At 61.1% G+C, this 26,371-nt stretch overlaps 1 protein-coding gene across 1 annotated transcript in view; it reads left to right on the plus strand.

Moving 5' to 3' along the window:
* Positions 1–438: 438 nt before the first annotated feature.
* The window catches only part of Capn8 (calpain 8), a 39,728-nt gene continuing 13,795 nt past the window's right edge, over positions 439–26,371 (plus strand). Inside the window, exons 1-10 of the mRNA XM_005409235.2 lie at positions 439–675; positions 5,305–5,374; positions 16,497–16,615; positions 16,998–17,131; positions 17,703–17,871; positions 18,073–18,156; positions 20,043–20,128; positions 21,490–21,564; positions 21,775–21,935; positions 24,187–24,362. Of these exons, the coding sequence (XP_005409292.1) occupies positions 439–675; positions 5,305–5,374; positions 16,497–16,615; positions 16,998–17,131; positions 17,703–17,871; positions 18,073–18,156; positions 20,043–20,128; positions 21,490–21,564; positions 21,775–21,935; positions 24,187–24,362 (1,311 nt within the window). The remainder of the gene's footprint in view (positions 676–5,304; positions 5,375–16,496; positions 16,616–16,997; positions 17,132–17,702; positions 17,872–18,072; positions 18,157–20,042; positions 20,129–21,489; positions 21,565–21,774; positions 21,936–24,186; positions 24,363–26,371) is intronic.

Raw genomic sequence — 26,371 nt, forward strand, 5'->3', positions numbered from 1 at the left:
GTTGAAGCAGGAACATCCCAAGTTTGAGCCCAGCCTGGGCGCTTTAGTGACTTGGTGTGATCCTGTCTCAAAATAAAAGTTGGAAAAAAAAAAAAAAAAGAAAGAAAAGGGGGATGTAGCTCGATTCAAAGGCTTTGGGTCCCATCTCCAGCACCACAAATAAAAAAGGCTTCTCGTCTCAGCTAAGGGCTGGTGCCAGCACGCCGGCCTGCAGGGCTGGACTGCGGAGGCCTTGGGGTTTCCTGGGCTGGCAGCTGGGATGGCCTGAAGGTGCCCAGCCTCGCAGCTCAGGTGGGGCACCGTGGGCGTGTGTTTGTCCTGGTGGTGACTGCAGCGGGGCCCTGGGGCTGACTGCGCCTGCCCCGCCTCCCTCCACTGCCTTATAGCTCCCTCCCAGGGGCGCGGGTCCCAGAGCGGCCTTCCTGTGCTCCAGCTGGCATGGCGGCCCAGGCAGCGGGCGTGTGCAGGCGGCGGGCAGCTGCTGAGGGGCTGGGCTCCCACCAGAACGCTGTGAAGTACTTGGGCCAGGACTTTGAGGCACTGAGGCAACAGTGCTTGGACTCCGGGGTGCTGTTTAAGGACCCCGAGTTCCCAGCATGTCCGTCAGCTTTGGGCTACAAGGAGCTGGGACCTGGCTCCCCCCAGACTCAAGGCATCGTCTGGAGGCGGCCCACGGTGAGAAGGGAGGGGCTCGCGTGAGGGCCTCGCAGGGCGGGGGCCCTGAGACCTGGGCGGCCCTGGGTGACTCCAGACAGCACCTCGGCCGCGGGCTGGGAGCAGGCAGAGGTCGGTGCCTGGATGCTGTCGCGGGTGCTGCCCAGTGCTCGAGTGCAGAGGCTGTGCTCCGTCCTCCCCACAGGGCTGGGACCTGCCAGGTGGCCGTGTCAAACGGCCGCACCTCCTGGGCCGACCCCGTGCATGGCGCACGCAGAGTGGCTCGGGAGTCGAGATCCCCGCACAGGACTCTGCTCAGCATCTGCATCCAGAGTCTCAGGAGAGGGGCTCCCCGCGTGGGGCAGGCGCCTCTGGTGTCTGAGGGGTGCCCCGGATTTTAGTGCCAGGGACCAGTTTCGCAGAAGATAAATTTCTGTGGACGGCAGGGCTGTTTTCCTGTAGTTTCCTCCTTTTCCTAGACTCTGCTGTGATGCATGACAGCTCCACACCCCAGCACCAGCTCCTCCTCAGACCGGCAGGCCTGCAGTCTCCCAGGCAGCTGAGCTGGGCCCCGTGAGAGTTTAACGAGGCCTCGGCAGAGCTGAGGGCGGTGCCCGTCCGGGACCCGTGCTCTGCCCCGTGAGAGGGGAATCAAGCGTGATCCCTGTTCTCAGCAGTGGCTGGAAAGGGGTGAAAAGGAGAGAATTCTGTGGACATGGCCCAAATCATCATCTGACTCAGCTGCCCCTTCGGTTTTCATCCAGGGGTTTGCGCCCTCGTCTCTCCTCTGGGAACAGCTCTGTGCCTCCCCGGCCTCCCCAGCCCCCTCCCTCGCCCCCGGCCCTTCCGGGCCAGCTTGGGGTGCGGGCACCACCAGAGCTGGGAGCCGTACCTTCCTGCCGCGGTTCTGTTTCACGGACCGCGTGTCCCCTCTGCCCCGTGCCGGGTGAGGTGCCGGGGAAGCTGAGGACAGCTGGGGCCTCAGCGCTGGCGGAGGCCATGGGTACAGAGCCTGGGTGGAGGCTGGGTGCCCAGCACGGAAGGAGGAGATCTCAGCAGAGGCAGGGACCGCAGGCCAGAGGGACAGGCAGGGAGGGGACAGTGCCAGCGGGACCAGCTGGGGAGGGGTCATCTGTGACGAGGCCAGGCACCCTCACCTGTGCGCCCCTCCCCTTCCCGGACACTTTGGCACCCCAGCCCCCGCCGCATGCCCACTCCCCCAGCCGCTCTTCCGTCTCACCGTCCCTGTGGGCTCTGTCGCTCCACGTGGAAGAGCTGACCGTGTGTCCACAGCACGTGTGAGATAAATAGAAGCACGCGGAGACACAGCCTCTCCCCAGCATCGGTGAGGGGTCATCCACGCTGCCTCGGCACTGCGTGTTCTGGGACAAAGCCCTGGGTCTCAGAGTCTGCAGCTGGGGCAGAGGCGGACTCGGTCGTGCCGGGGGTGGCTCTCGGGTCCTCAGGGGACCAGCCTGACCCTGAATGCTTCCTGTTTGTCTCCTCCCGTGAGGTCTCTCAGGTCCTTGCAAGCGGGCCGAGTGTCCAGAAATGGAGTGCACCAGGAGCCAGGAGCTGAGTGTGTGTGCAGGTTTGAGTGAGTGTGTGTCTTGGTGTGAGTATTGTGTCTGAGTGTGAGTATTTGTGTCTGAGTGTGTGTCTGAGTGTGAGTGTATGTATGTGTGTGTGAGTGCGAGAGTAGAGTGTGCATGTATGTGCAAGTAAGTGGAAGTGTGTGAATGTGAATGTACCTGCGAGTGTGTGAGTGCATGAGTGGGGTGCAGATGTATGTGCAATTGTGAGTGTGAGTAGAGTGTGTATGTGTGTACAAGTGTGTGAGTGGAGTGCGTGTATGTGCGAGTGTGTGTAATTGTGTGAGTGGACTGTGCATGTGTGTACAAGTGTGTGTGAGTGGAGTGTGCAAGTGTGTGTGCAACTGTGTATGTGTATGAACAAGTGTGTGTGAGTGGAGTGTGCATGTGTGTACAAGTGTGTGAGTAGAGTGTGTGTATGTGTGCAAATGTGTATGATAGGGGTGTGTATGAATGAGTGTGCAAGTGTGTGAGTGTGACAGTGAAGTGCAAGTGTATGTGCAGGTGTGTACAAGTGTATGTGTGGAGTGAGTGTATTGCGAGTGTGTACAAGCATGTGAGTGTGAGTGGAGTGTGAGTGTGGGTGTGTACAAGTGTGGGAGTGCGTGTAGTGTGGTTGTATTGTGAGTGTGTACAAGTGTGTGTGAGTGTGAGAGTGGAGAGAGTGTATTGTGGGTGTGTACAAGTGTATGTGAATGTGAGTGGAGTGTGCATGTATGTGCAATTGTGTGAGTGTGAGTGTAGGGTGCATGTGTACAAGTGTGTGTAGTGTATGTATGAGTGTGTGCAAATGTATGAGTATGAGATGAGTGTGCATATGAACGAGTGTGTACGAGTGTGTGAATGTGAGAGGGGAATGTGAGTGTATTGCGGGTATGTACAAGTGTGTGTGAGTGTGAGTGTAGTGTGGGTATGTTGTGTGTGTACGAGTGTGCGAGTGTAAGTGGAGTGTGAGTGTATTGCGGGTGTGTACAAGTGTGTGTGTGAGTGTAGTGCGGGTGTGTACAAGTGTGTGTGAGTGTAGTGTGGGTATATTGCGAGTGTGTACGAGTGTGTGCGAGTGTAAGTGGAGTGTGACTGTATTGCGGGTGTGTGAGTGTGCACTCAGCCAGCACAACCTTTACCATCCTGGGTGTGTTCAGTGTGCAGCTCAGAGACAGCAAGCTCACCCACGTGACGGAGCAGCCTCCTCCTCTATCTCCGACTCTTCCTCCTAGGGGGCGACTCCCTCCACACTAAAAGCTGACCTCCAGTCCCTCTCCTGGCCCTGTTCTGGCAACGCCTTTCTTCCTCCTCTGAGTCTGAGTCCGACACGGTCAAAATGTCCCTGCTGGAGTCGGTGGAATCATGTTAATTCACCGAGCGCAGTGTCCTGGATGTCCACCAGCAGGGCCGTGTACCGTAGGCTGGTTCCCCTTGTTTCAGGGTGGAGAGTGTACCGGGATGTATCAGTTGACTTTTGTTGCCGTGACAAAAACCCTGAAATACACAGCTTGGGAGGATGCACTCACCGCGGCTCACGTCGCAGATTTCAGTCCATGTCGGCTGCTCCCAGGTAGACCATCATGGCGGAAGGTGTGGCGGAGCAGGGGTGCACACCTCATGGCAGCCAGGAAGCAGAGGAAAAGGACCAGACCGAGAGAGGAAGCGGGGGGACAACATGCAGCCATCAAGGCACCTGTGTCCTCGAACAGGGCCCTTCTCCTAGCAGACCCCTAGCTACGAACTCACGGAGGGATCAATCCACCCACGAGATCAGGCCCTCGCATCCAGTCCCCTCTCAGCACCCCGGAATGTCCAGCCCTCGGTGCAGGAGTCCTCAGGTCCTCTGCGTATTCACACCTGGAGCACAGTGTGCAGATGCGCTGCACTGGGGAGACCGACACGCTCCTCACTGTTTTAAGTTTATGCTCCCAGGTATCAGGTTATGGGAGTGGAAAGCTCTCTCTCTCTTGTGTGAGCCTGTGCACGGGCGCATGTGCATACACACACACACACACACACACTCTGCTTTGCTGTCAGGAGACAGAAGAAAGGTAACGAAGAACCCGAGGTAGAAGGGACTTTGGGTTGGCTATCATTTACTGCTGGATTTTTTTCTACGTCCGTGTGTTACTTTCTCAACCAAACACAAGCTAATGAATATTTTTCACACTTGAAAAGGAAGTGGGGGGTGGCGTTTCCAGTTCCTGACCGTGGCTCCCCGTCCCAGCCCCGCCCCTGTGCCCTCCTCCTGTCTGTCTTCTCCTCACGCCTACGGCCGAGGCGGGAACGAGTCTTTGTGTAGCCCTGGCCGTGGCTGCGCTGTCAGTGGCCCCTCTGATCCTCGGGGCCTGGGGCCTCTGTCCCCACGTCTCACCTGCTCCTGTCCTTCTAGCAGATGGTGTTGTCTCCCAAGCAGCAGCCTTAGCTGTGACCTGTGCCTCAGTTTCCCCCCTGTGCTGGCCCTTCCTTCCCCGATGTCTTCATGATGCCCATCTGGATTTCCTGTTGGCCTGAAAGCACCAGAGGCCACGCGTTTTATTTTCCTTCTTGATTCTGCCATGGTCTTTTCTTTCCCTGCATGCAGCTTGTGGACAGAACGGGGATTCAGTGACTCCTTACTGGGTAAACGGAAGGAGAAAGCCCCTAGGTGCCCGTGTGCCGGGCAGAGCCGCAGGGTTGGGGCGACAGTATCGGGGCTGCGTGTGTGCTGACCACGGGACTTCCTGCTGCTGCAGCTCACGGCCATTGAGTCACAGCGTTCTGCCCGCCTGGATCCTGCCCCGTGCGCGCAGCGGTGCTGCCTGGGCCGGCGGGTCAAACTGTTACCTCAGCCTCTGCTTTCTCCTGCTCCCCCCGTCACTCCCACACCCGGAGCGACAGAAGCCGGTCGCCGGGAGGCTCTGGGCTGGCCTGCTCCGTGGACCTGCTGTGCGACTCCAGGCAGTGTCCTCGGTGCTGGGCTCAGGTCCTCGGCAGTGCAGCGAGTCCTGCGGCTCCTCGGCTTCCTCCGGGCCCGGCCACCCCAGCGTCCCAGCGCCTCCCTCTGACCTTCCCTTGTCCCGCCTGCTTCCAGGAGCTGAGCCCCAGCCCGCGGTTCATCGTTGGCGGAGCCTCGCGCACAGACGTCCGCCAGGGCGACCTGGGTGAGTGCGGGCCCCTGTGGCCGTGGGTGCGGGTGCGGGCGAGCAGCGGCCGCGGGGGCAGCTGGACTTGGCTGCTCGCAGCGGGCTTGTGTGTGAGCCCGAGCCGAGCCCGACGGGACTCCCGCTCCTTCGCCCCTTCCTGCTGGGGGTCTCCAGGCTCCGCACACAGCGGTTTCCCCAATCGCTTCGGCAGGGCGGGTCACGGCAGCACGGCCACGTCTGAGGCTGTGGACCGTCAGGGAGGTCCCCACAGTCAGCAGCCAGCAAGCATCTCATCTTTGTGGCCCTCCTCCCACGGCCGTGGGTCCCGGAATCAGAGCTTCCACTTGGGGGGCGGGGGCCGCTCTGCTAGAGTGCACGTCCACGGCAACACACGGGCGAAACCTCCGCCTCTCTCGCCCCTCTGGAGCTCCGCCGAGGCACGAGTGCATCTTCCTTCTGTGAGTTCCGGCCTCGGGGCTTCCCTCCACACAGGTCAGCTTTGCCCCTGAGGCCTCGACCCCAGGCCTCCCGGGTGGGACAGCCTTAGCCCCACGGACAGCGCAGCCCCGAGCCGAAACTGTCTGGTGACAGCTGCAAAGCACAGAGCTGGGGGTGGAGGCAAAGCCGAAGCAGGAACACACTCTGCTTGGTGAACACCAGCAAAGAGCCCGGCTCCCGCACCAGTCCCGCAGCCTTCCGTTCCCTAGAATGCGGCCCCTCCCCCTTCCTCCTTGCTCCAGCTGGGAAAACCTGTCTCCTCCTCCGCCGGAGGCTGTCGTGGTGTTGAAAATCGCAGGGCATTTTATTCTAAATGCCGCCAGTGCTCTCTCCTCTAAGGAGCCCGCACATCCGCTCCAGTGGAGCTCTGAGCTTGTGGAGCGTGGCCCTTAGGCCCTGCGAGCAATTCGGGCTCTGCTCCAGCCACAGTGGGCAGCAAGGCTGGGGGAGACCCCGCCTCCTCTGCTGTGGGGAGCCCTGTGCAGACAGCGCTTCAGCGCAGCCAGGGGCTCTCCCCGGCCCGGCACTGCTTGCGGGCTGGTTTTGGCTCCAGTGAGACTGCTGTGACTTCAGGCAGGTTATAGCCCTCCTTCTCCTCGATTGACTGGCAGTAGTGTCCTCCCGCAGTGTCAGGCAAGATTTGTAGTTGCCAAGGAGGGATGGCATTTTGCCATGGAGATCCTGTGCAGGGTCAGGAGGCGGAAGAGGAGCTGTGGGCTCTGGGACTGCTCACCGCCACACACGTGGGCAGTGGGTGGTGGCCTACGGCGGTCAGAGCGGAGGAGCGCAGTGGGTGGTAAGGCAGGCGCCTGTGCGCCAGCTGCAGCTCTGCTCAGGGAGGTGGTGGCCCTGTGCTGGGGCCTGGCTGGAGGTCTGAGCAGGTGGCCCAGCACGTGCGCCCCCTGGTGAGTTCCGAGGACAGAGTCCTGCTCCACGCAGAGTCCTGAGGAGCTGCGTCTCAGGTGGCATCTGCTGGTTACCTTGCTGGCTTTCAAAGTCCAGACAGGGCAGAGGGGCCGCTCTAGGATGAGTTTTTTAAAACCCTGCGTGATTTTTAACAGTTGAGCTAAGTAATGAAGAGGATCCCTATTTCATAAAGTTCTGTTCCATTATTTGGAATATACATAGTTTAAATATTAAAACAGAAAGTGTGCAGCGAGAAACATGCTCCCCCCTCTACCCCCCCCACCTCTGGGCTGTTAAATACTCAGGAAGCCCTCTCCTGCCTTGCTATGGGAATCCAGGCCAACCTCTGCGCACGTTCTAGTTCCCCTGTCTTAGCCGAGGGCAGTGTACTGTGAACACATCTTAGTATTCTGCTGCTATTTGCTATTATTTCACCCAAGAAACTACCCAGAGACCTTTCCATCTGGGTCTGCAAAGGCCTGGGTTCCCTGGAACTGCCCAGTCCTGCTTATTGTGTGGACAGAGCCACGGGCCCCGGCCTTCTCTGCATGGTGCCCCTGGTCCCCTGCGTGAGGCTGCTGGCCACTCCGGAGGGTGCGGCATCTAGAGCACCTGCCTTCTGCTATCCCTGCTGAGCCTCTAGGCTCCATCTCAGTTTGTGGTCGTGCAGAGCCCAGGAGCCTACTTTTCTTGGAGACGGAAAATAAATGTTGGGGAGGTTTAGTGCTGGTGATTCTACTGTAGCACAGTGCTGTTTTGGGGAGCTCAGGCCCTGCAGGGGGCAGTGTAGTTTTACCTCCACACAGCAATAAAACTAGGGACCTCTGATGCAATGGCCCTGGCGGGCCCACAGGAGCAGAATTCTTCCCCCAGGGCGCTGTCTGTGCTTGGGGAATGGTGGATCATCACCCAAATGTGGCCACAGACCCCGCTGAAGGCGCCACTCCAGGTCAGGCTGTGGGCTTCCCTCCTGCAGCTGAGTCGCATGGAGTCATCCAGGCTAATGCCGCCATCACGGAGGGCTGCAAGCCCCTGACTTACAGGGTGCGTGGTGCACCCACCCAGCAGTCAGGCTGGTGCATGGCCGGTTAAAGGGAGACTGCAGATGGTGCGGCCTTAGGGGCGGGGCCCACGTATGCTGGCTCTGGGACATCGCTGACCAGGAGGAGGTGGAGGTGGCCGGAGCAGGGACAGCCATGTCCTTTCCTGGAGCCCCCCACACTGCGGTGCACCTTGGCCCCCACCCAGGCGGGCCCTGCCATCAGCACCCAAGTGACAGTGGCAGCACCCGCGGAGCCTGGGGCTCCAGAAAGAACCCAGCAGGAGACGAATGCCGCCTCCTGGCCCCCGCAGCGCCTCCCTCTCCAGCGCTGTTCCCGCCGGCCCTTCAGCTCGTCGCCTCCCTCTTGCTCTCGGAGCTGTGTCTGTGGCTGCAGGCACCACGCACCCTGCCCAGAGGCCCAAGACACCATCCGTGCCCCAGCTCCCTCTGTCACCTCCGGAGGTCACCCTGGGGGCCCAGGGCCCAAGCTGCTCCCTGGGGTCCTCCACTTGCCCTGCCTACTTCCTCCCCGACCCCAAGACCTGCTTTGTGCCCTCCACGTGCCTGAGGGTGGCTGTGTGGCTCGGGGCTGTCTCCGGCTTCCTGGCCAGCTGCTGGTTACTGTGGCCAGTACCCTGCCAAGCCCCAGCCCAGCTGCTGCCCTGTCGGGAGGCAGAGACGTCCCTCCCACCACACCTGCGCTGGTCGCAGCTCCTCCTTCCCTGGCCAGGCCAGTGGTGAGGGGCTGGCTGTCCTACTGAGCCACCCTCGCTGCTCCTGCCCCACACCCAGCTTGCTTTCTGGCGTTTACCACAGCCGCCGTGGTTCATCGTGTTTGTCTTTGTCACCGAGGTGTTCCCGTGACATCCGGGTCTCTCTCTTTCCTGGTCACACCCGCAGGGCCCAGCGTCCCCCTTGGCACAGTGTGGGTGCTCAGTACATACCTGTGGAAGAGCACACAGAGGCACTCTAGCAGATCCCACAGCTGTTTCAGAGAAGCCAGAAGTCTAGGTTTTACGTGGAGCCGCCCCACTCAAACATGTGAGCTGCACACGGGCAGGAGCTGCACCGCAGAGCAGGATGGACCCGCGGGCGCTCAGGGGTCAGGGTGTGCTGGCCCTGCGGCTGCCCCAACCCAGCTCTCACTCTGTGCTCCTGCCCTCCGGTCCCGTCTGCCTGGCTCTCCCGGCCCCCTGCCTGGTCCTGGAAGGGGTGCTGGCCCCAGTGGACTTGGCGAGCCCCTCGGGCACCCTGAGTCTTGCCGTCTCCCCCTGTCCTCTCATGCCTGTGCCTGGGACTTCCCAGCCTGTAGAGTGTGACTCTGTCCCAGGGCCCTGGCTGAATCCACAGCACCAGCCTCACAGCGTGAGGTTGCAGCCATCCTCGTCACCCGCGTCTAATGTGCTGTGCTTTGAGGCCCCCGTGTCCATTGGGAACCCGCTCTGTACGCTCTGTGGCTGCCTCTGGGGTGATGCCAGCACGGCGTCCACAGCACAAGCAGTGCTGGGCCTTGGTGGAGCTCACTGAAGCTTCGCGTCATGGCTTCGCTTTCCCTCCCTCTGCCTGGCTCCTGGAGCTTTGCCTTACTCTCTGTTCCAAAGGGCCTTATAGTCAAACCCCCAGCACGTGAGCCCCTGCCCTTGCAGGTGGCGCTGAGCTGTGTTTACAGACCCCGAATTTGTTGCTTAGTGATTTCCCCTCTGGTGAGTCAATTCCAGTCCTGTGATCTACTAAGAAAAATTCCCTCCACATAGCATTAAAGTTCCGACTAAAACTGGGGACTGGGAAAGGGTGGAAGTCCCAGGGCAGTTTCTTGCCACCGAATGTAATTTCTTCTCCATAGCAGAAATCAGATGAGGCTCGGCCTGCAGGGCTTCCTGTGCAATTCTGAGAAACTAAGAAAGTTCTCCTTTCCCCCGTTTTCTCTCCACTGATCACTCAGAAGGCAAAGCAAGATGCACTCTGATTCCAAGATGGCCCTCAACCTCCCCATTGACTTTGGGGTACCCTGCAGCTCCAGAAGCTGGGGACCCCTGGCCCAGGGATATCCTTGGGCAGCATGATGTGTCACTGCCTGGCCGCATCAGCCTTAGGCGGGGGTTGGGGGGTGTCCCTATGTCACCATGGGAACCGGGAGCAGCATGTCTGGCCAGTGTGGCGTGTGGCGGGTGGCAGGACGGGCTTGTCATGCATAGCACAGCTGGCAAGTGTTATTTTGAGGACATAAAATTACAATTCCACAAGTGAGCTGCAGCCCTTGCCTAGGAACGTGCCGGTGAGGCTTGGTGTTGGTCTTTGAGATGGTGTTGGCAATTTCCCCCTACCCAGGGTCACCCCCAGCCCCTGCTGCACCCCCTCAGAATTTGGTGGGGGCCTCAGTGTTTGTGGACACCTCTAATGTGCGGGACTGTTGCCTCTGGCGTCTCACTTCTGGGTCGATGGCATCTGGTGGAGCTGCAGGTGGGGTGGGGAGATGTCCTGGAGAGGGAAGGAGCTCGGGCTCCTCCGGGCTGGAAGCAAGGAGAGCTTGTGTGGTGCAGAGGCCCTCTGCAGCGCTACCACCTTCCTCCACGTGCCAGGAGGTGGGCAGCAGAGGAGCCACCCCTGTCCTGGTGGGGAGGGGGATCCAGGCAGCAGAGGCCACGTGAGCCAGCTCTCCAACCTGGCAGAGCTGGCCCTTGGGGCACTGGCAAGCAGAAAGGGCTAGACAGATGGCACCTGGCTAAGGGCAGAGAAGGGTGAGTGGCCGAATGGCCAGGCCACATTCCTTTGGAGTGGGAGCCATGCGAGGTCCCCACCAGGATGGAGAAGTGGGAGCCGCAAGACACCTCATCACCGAGGACGGCTGGCCTCGGAAGGGGCTGGAAGTAAGAGGGAGCCCGTGCTCCTGGACAGTTTGTTGGAAAGGGCTGATGAGCACGATCTGCACGTGTGCTGTGCTGGGAGAGGCTGCCTTGCACGTGAGCTCTGAGACAGCCCAGGCGGCGAGGCCCCAGCCTGCACCTCCGCCTGACTGCGCGTTGGAACGGTGTGACCATGCAGTGTCCCTGCGCTTCCCTCTTGGCGCCTGGATGCCCAGCACCCTCTTCTCAAGAACCAGCCTGGTGCTCCTTCTCAAGGGCCACTGTCAGCCGGCCTGGCTCTCTGAGGTTGGGTGGAGCAGCGGGTCTCAGCCTCCCTTCCACCGGCTTCACGAAGCCCTGCAATCGGGTGCCAGTGCCCCCATCCAGGGTGTCACCTGCTGGTCTTTGCAGACCAGGGACCACATGCAGCAGAGGGGCCTAGTCTCTTAGCTTCCAAGGGCCAGGAGGTCCAGAGTCAAGGTGGGGTGTGCAGAGTGGGGTCTCTGCCTTTAAGATGTCGCCTGTTTTAGGGTCCTCTGGAGGGGACAAGCACTACTCATGAGGACGGGTTCCAAGTCTCTGAGTGGGAGGGGACTCGGCAGTCACACCACAGGGTGCTTTGGCTGCCAGTCTGCATCGTCTCTGTGCAGCGGCTGGCAGGGTGGCAGGGCCGGCATCGCAGGTGTCCAGGGGAGGAGGGCACTGGGCCGCAGACTCACACCCGTTTTCCTGTCTTGGTCATTTTGCTTCCTTCTGCTGCCTCCTGATCGCAGCTCCGGATGTGGCTGTTTGGGGAGAGAAAGCCCCTCACAGCCTGGGGACAGGAGGCAGGGGCGGCCCTGCTGAGGGAGGGTGGGCTGCGCAGCTGGGATAAAGCCAAAAGCGCAAGGTGTAGGGGTGAGGAAGCAGGGCCCAGCGTGCCCCTTCCCCGAACCAAGGGCCTGGACCCTGGCGCTGTGGACGCAGGGGGCGGGCGTGGGCCGGCGGGGGCGGTGCTTGGAGCAGGGCGTCAGCCCCACCTCCTAAGCCAAACTCCCGGGGCACCAGCAGGAGGACACCAGCAGTTCTGACTTTCATCATCACTTCCGTTTTCCCCCTTTTTTCTTTTTCTGCAATATTAGGATTGAATTCTGTATCTTTGCACTGAGGTACATCCCGGCCCCTTTTTAGTTTTTATTTTTTATTTTGAGGCAGATTCTGGCTAAGCTGCTAAATTGCCCAAGCTGGGGTCAAAACCTCAAGGGGCTCCCGGGCGTGTGCCCCCGCGTCCAGAGGGCGTTTGGTTCTTTCAGGTGTAGACCTCGGGGCCTGTTTGCTGACTCGCCGGCGTGGCTCCGGTGTTTGGGTTCGTCGTGTGTCAGCGGTGATAGTGAGTCACAAGGAAGTGTACTGAGGGCGTTGGAGGAGGCTGGCACTGAGCTGGCGCTTCACCCATCTTATCTCGAGTTTATCTGCATAACAACCCTGCAGGGAGCAGCTCCTGATGTACTGCACCGGAATGGACGCTATTACGGGAGGGCGGGGAACGGGGTGTGGCTGGGGAAGGAGGAACCACGAAGCACAGGGCCCCGCTCTGGCTTCCCAGCTGATGAGGGAGCTACGAGGCTTCTGTACTCCCTCGGGGCTGGGGGGCAGCGAGCGCGTCCTCTGGGGCGTCATACTGGCCCCACACGGCCCGTTTTACCTGGGGAGGTCCCAGGCCTGCTCAGCTTCTGCTTGGTACATCGTGCACCTTACCAGTGCCGAGCGTGTTAGCGGGCTGGTGGCTCCGGAGGGGGCTACGGGTGGAGCCAGGATGTGTTCCTGCCTTCCCTGATGAACTCACCCCAAACCCGCCCTCAGAAGGCAAAGGCAGGGTTTGTTCGTGTGGGGACCGTGCAGTGTGAGGGACTTCGGGGGCGGGAGGAGGAGCAGAGTGGGCTCCACGGGGCCGCAGTGGGTGGTGGTGAGGGGAGAAGATGCCACGGAAGAGGCAGGAAGCAGGGCACCGTGAGCGGCTGTGCATGACGCATGTGGGCCTTGGCGATCCGTGGCTTTTTCGGGCAGGAGAGCACAGTACATGTGCACACCAGGAGTCGTGCCACTCGAGTCATCCCGTGCCGCGCGCTGCGCTCTGGGACCCCTGGAGGCCTTGTCCTGCACGTCCAGGGGAGGGGATTGCTTACTGCGCTGTAGTCCCAGGGGACACGGTCACCGTGTTGTCCATACCGGCCAGTGCCCTGCTGTGCAACACGGTCTGTGTGTGCGCATTTCCTGAGAAGCTTCTCTCGGGGGAAAATCAGTCCCTTTTTTGCTCAGTGTCAAATGCTGCTATCCCATAACTGAGAGACGCAAACCCATTTTGTAGATGAAAAACCGAGGGTTCCGGGGCCAGCTGACTGGGGCAGGCTCTGGGGAACTGAGCACAGCACCTGTGCCCACACCTGGTCATTGCTACCTTCGAAGGATAGAAGGTCTCAAGCCGGGGCCGTGCCTCCCTTCTCTCATCCAGCTCCTGAGGGGCCGTCTGCAGGTGATGCTGGCGCCCAGCGCGGGAGAGTGATGGTGACACAGGGGTGCGCTCCAGCCGGGCTGCGCTTCCCGAAGAGGCTGGGGGGAGGGCCTGAGGGCGACTCAGAATGACTCTAAGAGGACCAGACATCATGGACATCAGGGCGGGGACTTGGCCTGGTCACTCACTCCTCATCCCCATGTCACCCACCATCCTGCACAGCGTGGATACCGGGCTGCCATGCAGCTCTCAGGAGCAGCAACCTCAGCACCAACAGGAGCCCCGGGGACGCCTGAGGCCACCCAGAGCTGGAGCCAGCCGTCCCCGGGGCCCAGCACGGGAGGGGCAGGGCGTCTTTGGTGAGGGGACTCGGTGAGCTGGCGTCTGTCCCCCGCTCAGGCGTGTCTCACTTTGTCTCTGCTCCTGGGGTTCGCGGCCACCTGATGTGGGGAACAGGACCCAGAGACTCGCAGGAGGCCAGGTCAGAGCCCAGGCCCCGGAGGGCGTCCCTACCTCGCCGTCGTGACAGCAGCACCAGCACTGGCTCAGGACGCAGCCCACGGGATGCTACTACTTCCCAGCTCCTGCAGGCAGGAAGTTTCCTCAGCGTCGGGCCTCGTGTGGAGTTTCTGGCTCCTCCGTGTGTGTGTGTGTGTGTGTGTGTGTGTGTGTGTGTGTGTGTGTGCTTGTGTGTTAATGCAGTGCAGATGGCCTGCGGAGGCTGAGGGGGCTGGAAAGGCTGCTCTGGCAGGGCACTGGGTGGCACCTTGAGTGAGAGGGCCAGCTGGGTGCCGCGAGTGCATCTGAGGACACCCCAGCTGTGGTGGTACGTGGGAGGCGGAGCTGTGACAGCCAGGGCTTGTTGTGGTCGGCCTCCACACGGCGCTCAGAGGAGCAGTCAGCAGTGATCTCCTCTCGTCTCCCTGCTGGGTGCAGAGGGAGGTGCTGGGGCTGTCAGTGAGGGCTCCGCTTGCTGCCGGGGGTGTTGGGGGTGCTCCTCCGCTGATCCACTGCCTCTTGAGAGGTGCTGCAGCTATGTCCTCACAGCGGGTGTACAAAGTCCTAACCCCCGGGTCTTTCCAATTCCATCGCCAACCTCTTCCTGTCCTCCTGCCCACTTCTCCCTGCCTCAGTTTCTCAGGCCTGGCACCAGAGTTTGCTTCCAGCCCCTACGTTAGTGGTGGCTCTGATGCTGGGGTCCTGGCGTCAGGAGCAGACTGCTTGGGTCGAGGGACCGGAGGGTGACACTGGCCATGCCCAGGAGGCCTGGGCTTCACCGAGCCCCCAGGAGGCTGGGAGCTGGCAGGCAGACGGGGGCCTCCACCAGGCTGACCCGAGGGCAGCTTTCTGTCCCTCAGGATGCACATGCCCCCAGCCCGGCAGGCAGTTTGCTCTGGCTGCTTCCCAGGACCTGCAGTGGGGAGGTTGGCAGCCCTGTGCCAGCGCCCAGTCCAGCTCAGCCCTCCTTGCCGGGGGACTGTGGTTAACGAGCTCACTGCGTGCTCGCCATCACCCGGCCCTCTGGCTGGTGTTATCCCTGCCGCCACAGGGTGTCAAGCGAGGGTTCTGAAGGGCCATGCATCCCTCCTGAACGCACCCCCTGTGTCGGCAGGGAGAGCTCGCCCGCATCTGGCTGTGTTTCCCTCGTGGGAAGTAGGACCCCTCTCTGTCACAGACCCTAAATGGCTCTGGAGTTCCCTTTCCCCCTGCCCTTCAAAGACGCACCCGTCTTGGGCAGGACCTGTCCTCCGAGTGATCTGCACAGAGCTCAGAGATGCCAACTGCCGGGTCCCTCCTTGTGCCCTCCTTGTCCACCAAGCCCCTTGTGGCCAAGGTCACGGCAGTGGGGCTCCTGCTTGCTCCTGAGCATCCAGCCTGGGACAAAGTCTCCCTGATCAGAGGCCAGTGCTGCATCCCTGGAGTCGCTGGGCTGTGCCCGGTGGGTCCTGTCCCACCCGCCCCTCTGATTCTGACGAAGGCTGCTCCTTTCGAGCCTGCTCCGGCCCCGACTCCCATCCCAAGCTCTATAGTTGGCTGTTGTCCACAGACTCACACTGCTGGAGAGCTCCCCGCATGCCCCACCGACGCTGGCCCTGGGCCTGGGGCAGCCAGCTTGGTCTCCTCAAGGGGGGCACAGGAAGTCTCTCCCGCGTCATCTCACCTGTTGGTCCCGTGCAGGTGCCGGGGAGTCCCTGTCCCTGCCCGCGCTCATTTTTCTTCCCTGCTCTTAACACTTTGCTCGAGTTCCCTCCGACGTCACACCCTCCTGGGCTTGGAGTCGCTCTCCTGCGGCTGTGGTTTGGAGGCCGTTGTCCCCACTGAGAGTCCTGGGGACATCTATCAGTCAGGGAGACCGGGTGTAAGGAGGTGGGTTCTCAAGAGGACTGGGGGCTTTCTCTGGAGGATGCACAGCTCGACCAGGAGAACGGCCCCTGTCTGCCCCCGCACCAGCTTTGCTCCTTCCTCCGAGTGGAGGTGGCATGGGTTGTGTCTGATTAGCAGCTCTAGGCTGCCTCGTTATGTGTGGTTTTGCGGTCAAGTCCACCTGTCTTATCTGTCTTGGTGGTAGCTAGGCCATCTATTCTTGAGTGCGGCCAGCCAGCTTCTTATATTTTTATTTTTTGGTACTGGGAATTAAACTCAGGACCTTGTGCTCACCAGGCAGGTGCTTGTGCTGCTGAGCTGTCTCCCCGGCCCCATCTAGCTTCTCGAGTGCTGTGTCTTACGGTTCCTGAGCACTCTCGGCCCCGGCTGCCGCACACTGAGGTCATCCATACTTGGTGCGAGCGCCGCAGTGCTCCTTACATGACACCCCTGGTGGACGCCTAGGGGGTGTGGAAGGCGGGGTGGGGGTGGCGGTTTCCCCTTTGGGTGAGCAGCCCCGCCACGCCTCAGGGCAGAACATGCTGCCTGACTGGAGGGAGGCTGGGACATGGCTGTGGGCTGGCACGCGGGTCCCCTGCAAACCTGTGTTGGCACCCGAGACCAGGGTGCGGTCCTGAGGCTGGGCCTCCAAGGGGAAAGAAGGGCTCCACCCTCGTGAGTGGCGTCAGTGCCTTATAAAGGGGCTGAGCCTGCACTCTGGCTCTTATTCTTCCGACAGTGAGGACCCAGCCACGGTGCCATATTGGGTGCGGACAGCCGCCATTCCCCACACAGCTCTGCTGGAACTCTGTCTCCCATCCTTGGCCTCCAGAGCCTCGAGAGATACATTTCTGTTCTCTACAAATGGCTGGGTTTTTCGGGTTTTGCTCCAGCAGTAAGCACAGATGGAGACAGACATGGACTCTGGGTGACGGGGCCGGGTCCAGTTGGAGAGAGGCCCGTGGCCTGTCCTGACAGCTCTGCCCGACTGCGCAGGTGACTGCTGGCTCCTGGCGGCCATCGCCTCCCTGACCCTGAACGAGAAGCTGCTGTCCCGTGTGGTGCCAGGGAACCAGAGCTTCCAGGAGGACTACGCAGGCATCTTCCACTTCCAGGTGTGGGGCCCCCACTTTCCATGCTGAGATCCCATCTCCTGAGCTGGAGCTCTGGCCGGCGCGGCCGCTCTGCGGAGCGGTCCTCCCGTGACCGTGCGCACACTCGCACCCAGACCTGCTTCTCAACCGGCACCTGTCACCACCCCCCCACTTCCTCCCTGCCCGGCCTCAGCCCCGGACCAGCGCTTGTGCCTGGGGAGACACTGGGCAGGTTCTCTGTCCACAGCTCAGGGACAGGTCCAGGGGCTTCCTGGGCCACACGGCACCTGCCGTTGGATAAGTGAGGCCCAGACGCCGCGCCCAGACCCCACGCTGGCAGCAGTCCCCACGATAGGCCCTGAGACCGCGTCCACGGTGACAGCCTGTGCCCTCCTGCCCGCAGTTCTGGCAGTACGGCGAGTGGGTGGAGGTGGTGGTGGACGACAGGCTGCCCACCAAGGACGGGGAGCTGCTGTTCCTGCACTCGGCCGAGGGCACGGAGTTCTGGAGCGCGCTGCTGGAGAAGGCCTACGCCAAGTGAGTGCCCGCGCCCAGGGACTCCTGTGCCGGCCACACCAGTGTCACTTCTCCCCCCACACCTCACCCGCTGGGAGGAGAAAAGCCACCCTCAGTGACAGAGGGCGGTGGGCATCGGACGGGGCCAGAGCCCAGCCCCACCCCCGGGGGTGCGGGAGGCTGCCCCGCTGTCCAGGCGGGTTCTCAGCACAGTGCGAGCTTCCGACGGAATGGTGGGGAAGAAGGCGGCAAATGACCTCAGACTCCAAGCTCTGTGGCCTCCTGTCGCTCCCCGGGGATAAGCACTTTTTGGGCTCGGCAGACAACTCTCAGGCTTTGGCCTCCCGGCCCGGAGTCCGGCAGCGGGGTCGGCTCTGGAAGCACTTTCCTCGCTGTGTGCGGCCTGGTGGCCAGACAGGGCTGTCTGGGCTCCGGTCCTGGAAAAGCGCTGAGTGGCCGTGTGAGGCAGCCCCTCATCATCAAGATCAGCGCAGGTCCCCCGACTTCAGGACCCAGTGTCCTCGCGCCGTGGGGACACCCTCCCGGCACAGGGCTGCTGGTGGCTGCAGGGCTGCTGCCTTCTTTTCCACAGGCTCAACGGCTCCTACGAGGCTCTGGCCGGCGGCTCCACGGTGGAAGGGTTCGAGGACTTCACCGGAGGCATCTCGGAGTTTTACAACTTGCGGAAGCCGCCAGCCAATCTGTACCGCCTCATCCGGAAGGCCCTGCGCGCGGGGTCTCTGCTGGGCTGCTCCATTGATGTGAGCGACGCTGCCCTCTGTGTGGTGGGAAGGATGGCGGGGGCAGGCTGGGAGGGCTCTGGGTCTGCGGCACACAGCCCTGCTGACTGGCCCGGGAAGGTTGGCGGGAGAGGGCCTGCCTGGGCCCCAGCTGTGAGGTGCAGAAGGGCTGACCCCAAAGAGGCCAGAGTCGAGGACCCTGGGTGATCGATCTCAACCCAGGTCTCCAGCACGGCCGAAGCTGAAGCCATCACCCGCCAGAAGCTGGTCAAGAGCCATGCGTACTCTGTTACCGGAGCTGAGGAGGTAAAACCAGCTGAGAAAGGGAGGGGACAGGGGAGGCTGGCCCCATGCACCCAGGGCACCCCTGTGGGGAGGAGGACAGAGGGGTCACTCTAGGAGGTGGAGGGGTGGCCTCCAGCTTCCTGTGTGCTGGGTGCACCCATCTCTCTCTGGCTGCACGGCAGGGGTGCAGGAGGCTCCTGCCTATTGCCGCGGCCCCACACTGCCCCTTGGAGCTGGGTAACTTGGCTTCTCTGGGTGTCCGTCCAGGGCTCTGACCTCATGCAAGTGTCTACCTGGGACATGGCCCGGGAAGCTGTGGAGACAGCCAGCTCGGGTCTGTCCACATCCCCAGAGAGGTGTGGTGTAGGTAAGGGGTGGAAGCCCAAGAGCTCCCCTAGGAGAAGAAAGGAAAGTCCCCACTTCAGCATTTGGGGTGGGATAGGAGGAGAAAGCAGGCTGCATTTGCATCTTCTAAAGCAGGTGGAAAGGACCAGCTATGGGTTTCATTACTTTTATTTCTTACAGTCTGTCTGCTCTGAAAAAGGATGTAAGGGGCTAATAGTGAAAAGACACAGTCAGACCACATAATCGGGGTAAAATAGGCCAAAGACAGGGCTACGACTGAGAAATTAGCTCGCGCGGGTGTCCCTGTGGCCGATGTGTCTCAGTTCTTTGGTTTATTAAGATAGGACGGATGTTCACTGCACATTCATCTGTCTCATGTGTGTGTTTCTGTAATCAGGTCAACCCCATAAGTGTGCGGCGAGTGTGCATGTGTAAACACAGGGCTAGGGCATGGTGGGGAACTGGGGCAGTGCAGGCCGGACAGACCAGAGCCCACTGTGTGTGTGTGCAGGCACTCGTGACCTGAGTGTTCACTAAGCTGCAAGGTGACCCTGTGTCTTGGCCCCTTTCCTTTTGGACTGAGAACCCATGACACGATCATTTGTGAAGCAAAGACTTGTGTTTGGCTCTTGGACCCCAGGGTGGGGGCAGCCAGTGTGGTGATCGGTGCCCCCAGAAGAGCTGGGCAAGTGGGCTGTAACCGCCCCCCCAGACCCCAGCCAGGCCCGAGAGTCAGACCTGACCAGGACAGCTAACCCACCCTGTGTGGAGGGTGCTGAGCTCGCCTGACCCCACTGCCTCTTGAAGCCCCACCTCCAGACCGGGCCTCGGTGGGCATCAGATTCCAGTGCGGGTTCCTGAGGGGCGGCCGGGGTCCACACCAGAGCAGGCGGGCCCTGGGCTCACGATGCCGGGTTCCCACCCTGACCCCACTCACTGGGTCGTCTCGCCGGACTGGGGTCTGGAGTCTCAGGTTCTGAGCTGTGAGATGAGATGAGAGCAGTGCCACGTCTGGGGCTCCGCAGAGGTGTGAGCAAGGCCGTGTCGCGTTGCACGCTGGGCTCGGCGCCTGGTGTGCGGCCCGGGCTAGCTGCAGTGCCAGGCACTGCTCTGCAGGGCGCTTGTTGCTGTCGCTAAGCTGAGGCCAGAGCCCGCCCCGTGGCACCGCACCGCAGCCTGCAATCCCGGCACCGGGGAGGCTCAGTCCCAGCCCGGCCGCTTAGAGCGGCTCTGCTTCAACGTGAAAAATGAAAAGTGCTGGGGATGTGGCTTAATGGCCTCTGTGTTCCACCCCCTCTACCACGAGAAACAAACAAATCAGAACGAAAGGTGGAGCAGAGCGGGCCTCCAACGAGGGGCTCAGGGAGTCGGAGTCGCAGCAGACACAGTTTCCACGCTCCACCCACTCTTCGCGTGTTCAAAGAAAGTACAAACCGGGCCGTTGGCCACAGTGGCGGGAGAAGGAAACAAGTGCCGCTGGGGGTGTGGGAGGGGCTCGCCCCCAGGCTGGCCCGGCCCCGCCCCGTGCGGCCTGCAGAGGCCTCTCTCTGTGCGTCCCGCAGGTCCAGGTCCTTGGCCGCCCGGAGCAGCTGATCCGACTGCGGAACCCGTGGGGCGAGGTGGAGTGGACGGGGCCCTGGAGTGACGAGTAGGTGCCCCCGTGCTCGCGTCAAGTGCAGGGAGGGGGCCCAGGCCGCAGTGGGATCGGCGGTGCTGTGGTCCGAGGACTCAGTGGCCGGGAGAGGCCACACACGTGAGGGCCGGGGAACAAAACGTAGGCCTCCACCCTGAGCATGTTGGGTCCGAGAGGTGCGGAGGGCTGGCCTGCTTCCTACCGCCACCCCATGGGGCTCTGAAGGCCGCATGCAACGGCCCCAGGCTGCCCCCGACACTGCCAACCCGGTCCCCTCCTCCGAGCTGGACGCGCGCACTAGGAGGAGACCACCCTGCCGAGGATGCGGAGCCTGGGCCCAGGGGCGAGATGAGCAGGGGCTGGCAGGGACGCTTCTGAGGACAGACGTCCCCGACAGCTGTGCCCTGCGTGATCTCTGCAGTGCAGAAAGCCTGGCTTCAGTCCGGCCCACGCACTGGGGCCGAGCCAGGTGTCACGCACACCAGCACCGAGCCGCTGGGGAACCCTGGGAACCTGAGGGGACCCCAAAGCTCAGCCCAATGTCAAGCTAGATTTTACTGTTTTGTCCCTTTAAATTTGAAACAGCTAAGTAGGAGATTAGGCTGGGTGTGGAGTTCTCTGACGTGTCTCCTAGTCTGTGTTCATGACAAGCACATTCTGAAATTAGAGCTGATTACGATGAGTTAAAGAAGCCCCGAGAGCCAGATGTGGTGATGCACTGTAATCCCACCACTGAGGGAGGCTGAGGCAGGAGGATTTCAAGTGCCAGACTAGCCTGGGCAGCTCAGGAACTTAGTGAGACACTGTCTCAAATCTAAAAAGGGCTGGGAATGCAGCTCAGTGTGAAGGCCCTGGGTTCAATCCCAGTACCAGAACATTTAAAAAGCCTCCAGGACCCTTTGGCTCCCTGGGGGCCTGGGAGTCGAGCTGTGGGCAGAGAGAGGCTTGTAGGCTTGGGCTGCACCCGCAGTGCAGAGTAGGGGCTCCTGGTGCCGGTCGTGTTCTGGGCAGGATTCGTCACTCAGAGACAAATCTCTACACTGCTCAGGTGCTTAGACACAGCGCTTCAGGAATCCCAGGCCTGGGAGGGGACAGCACAAGGCGCCAGCCGCCAGAAGGAGGCCACGCAGGGTGACGTCCCCTCAGGGAAGTTGCCCCAGCCAGGCTGACAGTCCTGCGGGCTCAGGGAGTGGACGGGTCCCTGAGCCCTGTGCTGCTCGGAGGCCCACAGCAAGGCACCGGGCGGCACGGGCCGGAAGGACGAGGCTCAGGGCGATGGGCGATGGGTCCTTGTCCCGCCCTCTGTGGCCCCTGGTTTGGTGCGGGGACGTCAGCTGCAGTGAAAGCCCCGTGCCCACCACCGTGTTCCTCCCCAGTGCACCGGAGTGGAGCCGCATCGACCCCCGGCAGAAGGAGGAGCTGGACAGGAAGGCCGAGGACGGCGAGTTCTGGTGAGCCTGCTCTGGCCGGCTGGGGGTCTCTGGTCTTCCTGGAGGGCAGCATGGTGGTGTGGACCCTCTCACCCCATGTAATTCTGTCCTAAGCCCCACATCTGTAGTCTGACCCAAGACCTCGGGCCTCGAGTGGCCCAGCCTAGGCCCCAGCTCTCCCACAGTTAGGAGCAGCCGCCTGTCCCCTCAGCCCGTCTCTCTTGCTGTCAGGATGTCCTTCTCCGACTTCCTGGCACACTTTTCCCGCCTGGAGATCTGCAACCTGTCTCCGGACTCCCTGAGCAGCGAGGAAGCTCACCAGTGGAGCCTGGTGCTGCTCCACGGCCGCTGGGCACGGGGCGCCACCGCTGGCGGCTGCCAGAACTACCCGGGTGAGGCGCCGGCACCTGCAGGTCTGGGGGCCGCTGACTCGGGCTGTGACCTTGGATGACACCCTCGACCCTGCTCCATCACAGCCGCCGCCTGGGGCCTGATGTGGGTTCCAATCAGACGTGGGTTCCAATCACCTGCTCCTGCTCCCGCCCTGGCCTGAAGGACCTGCTTTTTCCTGCTGACCCCGCCTGGTGGCTCCCCCTCCGGGTGCCCTAGGAATCCCAGTGGTACTCGGGAACAGAAGACCCCTCCCCTGCAGAGCAGTGCTTTGCCTGCTCCAGAGTCAGAGGTGGACGAGGGGCAGGGACAGCATGGCCATCTTGGGGCATGGCTGTGGCCACCTCTCCCTTGAGAGGACAGTTGGGGCCCACGTGCTGCCTCTGCACTAACCCTGGGCCGCCGTCTCTCCTGGGCGGAAGTTTTTCCGTGCCAGAAGACCACTAATGTGTGCATGAACAGGCTCCTTCTCGGCCGCTCCTCGAGCAGCTCCTGATGAGGGAACCCCGAAAACAGCCTGCATCTTGGAGACACAAGGAAAGCAAAACCTCTCTCTCCACTCCTCCTCCTGCTACTCCTCCGCCTGCGTTACTGTGCTGATTTGTGTTGATTGACAGTGTCTGAATAGAAGTGTGCCTGGGACTTTCTTCCACCGTGGGGCCCTGTGCAAGTGGGGTCCTCCTTGCACCCCACGTTGGCACCGTCCTGGGGCTGGACAAGGTCCCTCTTCCACCCCCACCCAGCCAGAGCTTCCATTTCTGGCTGCAGAGACCAGAGTTGGGGTTGCGGGAAGGGGGTCCTTCCTTGCTTAGCATGACAGCCCCGAGCGTCTGGGGCGGCATCTCCTTCCCCAGCTTCCGTTTCCGGATCCTAAAACCAGAGTTGACTCCCACCCTCCCACCTCCTGGGCCTTGAGTGTGGGTGCTGCCGAGCGTGTGGCGGCCTTGGGGCCTGCCGCGTTCCGCACTCGGGGGATTATTCTTATGGCCGCGCTCGTCCTCTGGTACCGTCAAGGAGTCAACAAAGCATGCAGGGATTGCAGTCGGGCTGCATTTGGCACAAATTAAGCTCTGCTCACCTGCGGTGGGCTCTCAGCATACACGCAGGACGTGTGCGTGCCTGAGCCCCGGCCGCGCTCAGCGTCGGGAGGAAGTGGGTGGTCCCGGCCCTGGGTAGCCGTGCAGGGGTGGAAGGCCCCCCAGCCTGTGTCTCCCCGGAGTCTGCTCTAAAATCTTACACTTGTGCCTAAATAAACCATCTGGAAGCGGAGGCTCTGGGAAGGTAGAATTGAATACACAACTCCATCGCTAAGAAAAAATGCAGCAGGGTTCCTGTCACCCAGAAATGTGAATGTTATTTCATTTTGAGGATGCGAAGCCCCTAAAACCAAAACAAAATCAAGCATCCCAGCCCCTCCCGTCCCAGACTCAGCGTTCCTGAAGTTGCTGACACCAGTCAGGTCCCCTTGTCTCATTCTGCTCTGCTGCTGGGCTCCGCCACAGTATTACTGTGTGACCTTGGGTGTCCTTTGGACTTCTCTGTGCTTGGCTGGTGACCCCTCTATCCCAAGAGGTGATTTTAAAGTCATTTCTGATGCAAAGGCAGGTGTATCCACAGGCCGCGTGGCAGGAATGCTTGCCAGGTGTGGCTCCTCCATCCATGAGGTCACTGGTCTTGAGGGTCAAAGTCTCATCAGCGCCACAGCACTGTCCCACAGACCCCAGGGCTGATGGACAAAGGACTCATTCTTGGGGCTCTTCGGGCTGTCACCTGAAGGCGGGGCCTCCCCAGAGGGAGGACGTGTGGCAGTCAGATGGCTTAGCTGTGGGCAGAGCCCCTGCAGCTGGACTCTGCAGCTGTCCTGGGGATGTGCCTTTCCTGGCAACCTCCCTTCATCCAGGAGCCAAGAACAAGGAGATGGCAATGACTCTGCCTCACCAGGGAAACCAGGGGCTGCTTCCCAGAGCAGCAGGGGAGTTCTGGGACTAACGGGGACTAAATGCTCCCTAGGGGGACTAAAGGGGGATGAGACCCTGACCCTCAAGACCCTAAAGACTAAAGGGGACTAAATGCTCCCCAGCCAAGAATATCTGGGCTCCTGGTTGACCTAGCAGGTGGGCAGAGGTGGAGGCAGGTGCATGGGCCAGACCTTGCTCTCCTTGGGTGATCAAGCTTCTACTCTATTTTATTGTTTATTTCCTCCTCCTCCTCTCCCCACCCCCACGGGGCCCACCATGGCCTGGGCAACTCCAGCCACGTACTGGACCAATCCTCAGTTCAAAATCCACCTGGACGAGGCGGACGAGGACCAGGAGGAGGGCGCAGCAGAGCCCTGCTGCACGGCGCTTGTGGGGCTGATGCAGAAGGACCGGCGGCGCCGGCGGCGGCTGGGCCAGGGCCTGCTGAGCATCGGCTTCGCCATCTACCAGGTACGGGGCGTCTGCTCACCCTGTGCACCCTTCCTAGCTCAGCACCGCTCAGTAAGCACGGCTGCTCTGCTGCATTCCGGGCAGCCGCCCCGCCCCAGGCTGGGTCCCTTAGACCCACTGCAGCCTCAGCGGCTGGGTCTGCTTCTCGTCTACCGTCCACTGGGCTCGGTGCGGGAGCGCTCATCAGACTCCCACTGCGCAGCGGGGCTTGGGGTGGGATGGGGCAGAGGCACCTGAGGTCTCCGAAGAGGGTGCTGCAGAGTGGAGAGAGAGGCCCTGCCGCACCCCCGGCCCCCCAGGGACGCGCAGGGGATCCTGGGGCAGCTTCACAGCCGCTTCTGGCTCTGGAGCTCTGCGCCAAGAGACACAGTGTGTCTGGCCCCAGGCTGCATCCAGGTTCAAGTCGCCAGCTTTTGCTGTCATCCACCCCTATGGATTTAGCCTCACAGATTAGTTTAATGGAGAGCAATGGGAGGCTGAAGCAGGAGGATCGCAAGTTTGAGCCCAGTCTGGGCGACTTACTTGGTGACAGCCTGACTCAGCACAGCAAGTAAGGGCTGGGGCTGGGGCTGAGTGCAAGACCCTGGTCTGGTTCGATCTAAAAAGAAGGAAAGGCTCTTCAGGGCTTGACAGCAAACGAGAGTCCACTTGTTTATACACACAAGACTCCTTGTAGTGAATTCCAGAGGGCTTCTCAGTGGCTTTTCTTTCTACAATTTTGTTAAAAATGAATTTCTTGGGAAAAATAAAGTTCTAATCAGAAGACAAAGAGCTGGCCGCAGGCTCAACATCTCAGCATAAATTACGTCTGTACAGGGAGCTGTAGCAAGTAGGCTCCTACTGAGGCTGCCTGTCCGTCTGTCGTGTTCTGGAGCTGTGGGCGCTGAGGGGGTGGGAGAGCTGCCACTGGACGGCAGGTCTGGGAATGAACCTGCTCCATCTGAGCCCTGCAGCTCTCTGCCCTTCCTGGGGCGTGAGCAGCACAGGCTCCCACGGCTGCTCAGGGGAAACGCCCAGGAGCCCTGCGCGCGGGGCACAGCGGCCTGGCATGTGGGTGCGGCCCTCAGGGTGCTCACTGTCACACTGGGACTCAGAGGCGTGTTCAGCAGGTGCAGGGCCTGGCCATGAGCTGGGCTGGGGGGGTCTCAGCTTCACGGGGAGCAGGCAGATCAGGACTTTGAGAGCTGAGCTGGCCTTCAAAGGGGGGAGGGTGGACGGTCAGCCGCCCAGGGAGCAGTGGCTCTGGGCAGTGGACGTGGGCAGCGGCACGTGGTTGCCCGGGGACAGCAGCAGCCCTTGGTCTCCCGCTCGGACACGGCCGGTCCTCAGAGTGACTTCACCATAGTGCTGTGGGGCACGGCCTGTGCTCTTGTGAGTGATGCAGGCAGCACGCTGTTTTCCAGACATCAAGTCACAGCACTTCATGAAACACTCAGTATCTGGGATCTGAGGTTCTCCTCGTGGCCAGGCACCTTGGGTTTAGGGTACGATGTCTATGAACTGAAAATTTAGTCAGGTGGAATCCATGCGTGCTGGCACAGGCCTGCAATTCCAGCACTCAGGAGGCTGAGGCAGGAGGGTCACTGTGAGTTCAAGGCTGGCCTGGGGTATACAGCAAGACCTTGTCTCAAAATAAATAAAAATAAATAAATAAAAAGGTTAGATTAGGGAGATGAGCCTAGGGAGCATCTGAAGCAATGGGAAGTGTCTGGGGCATAGGGAGTGAGTATCTGGAGTGTAGGAGTATCTGGGGTATAGAAGTATCTGGAGTGCAGGGAGTGAGCATCTGGAGTGTAGGAGTGTCTAGGGTATAGAAGTATCTGGGGTGCAGGGAGTGAGTACTTGGAGTGTACAAGTGTCTGAGGTATAGAAGTACCTGGGGTGCAGGGAGTGAGTATCTGGAGTGTAGGAGTATCTGAGGTATAGAAGCATCTGGGGTGCAGGGAATGAGCATCTGGAGTGTAGGAGTATCTGAGGTATAGAAGTATCTGGGGTGCAGGGAGTGAGTA

The sequence above is a fragment of the Chinchilla lanigera genome, unplaced genomic scaffold (assembly GCF_000276665.1).
Source record: "Chinchilla lanigera isolate Chin_1 unplaced genomic scaffold, ChiLan1.0 scaffold00119, whole genome shotgun sequence".
Taxonomy (NCBI): Eukaryota; Metazoa; Chordata; class Mammalia; order Rodentia; family Chinchillidae; genus Chinchilla; species Chinchilla lanigera.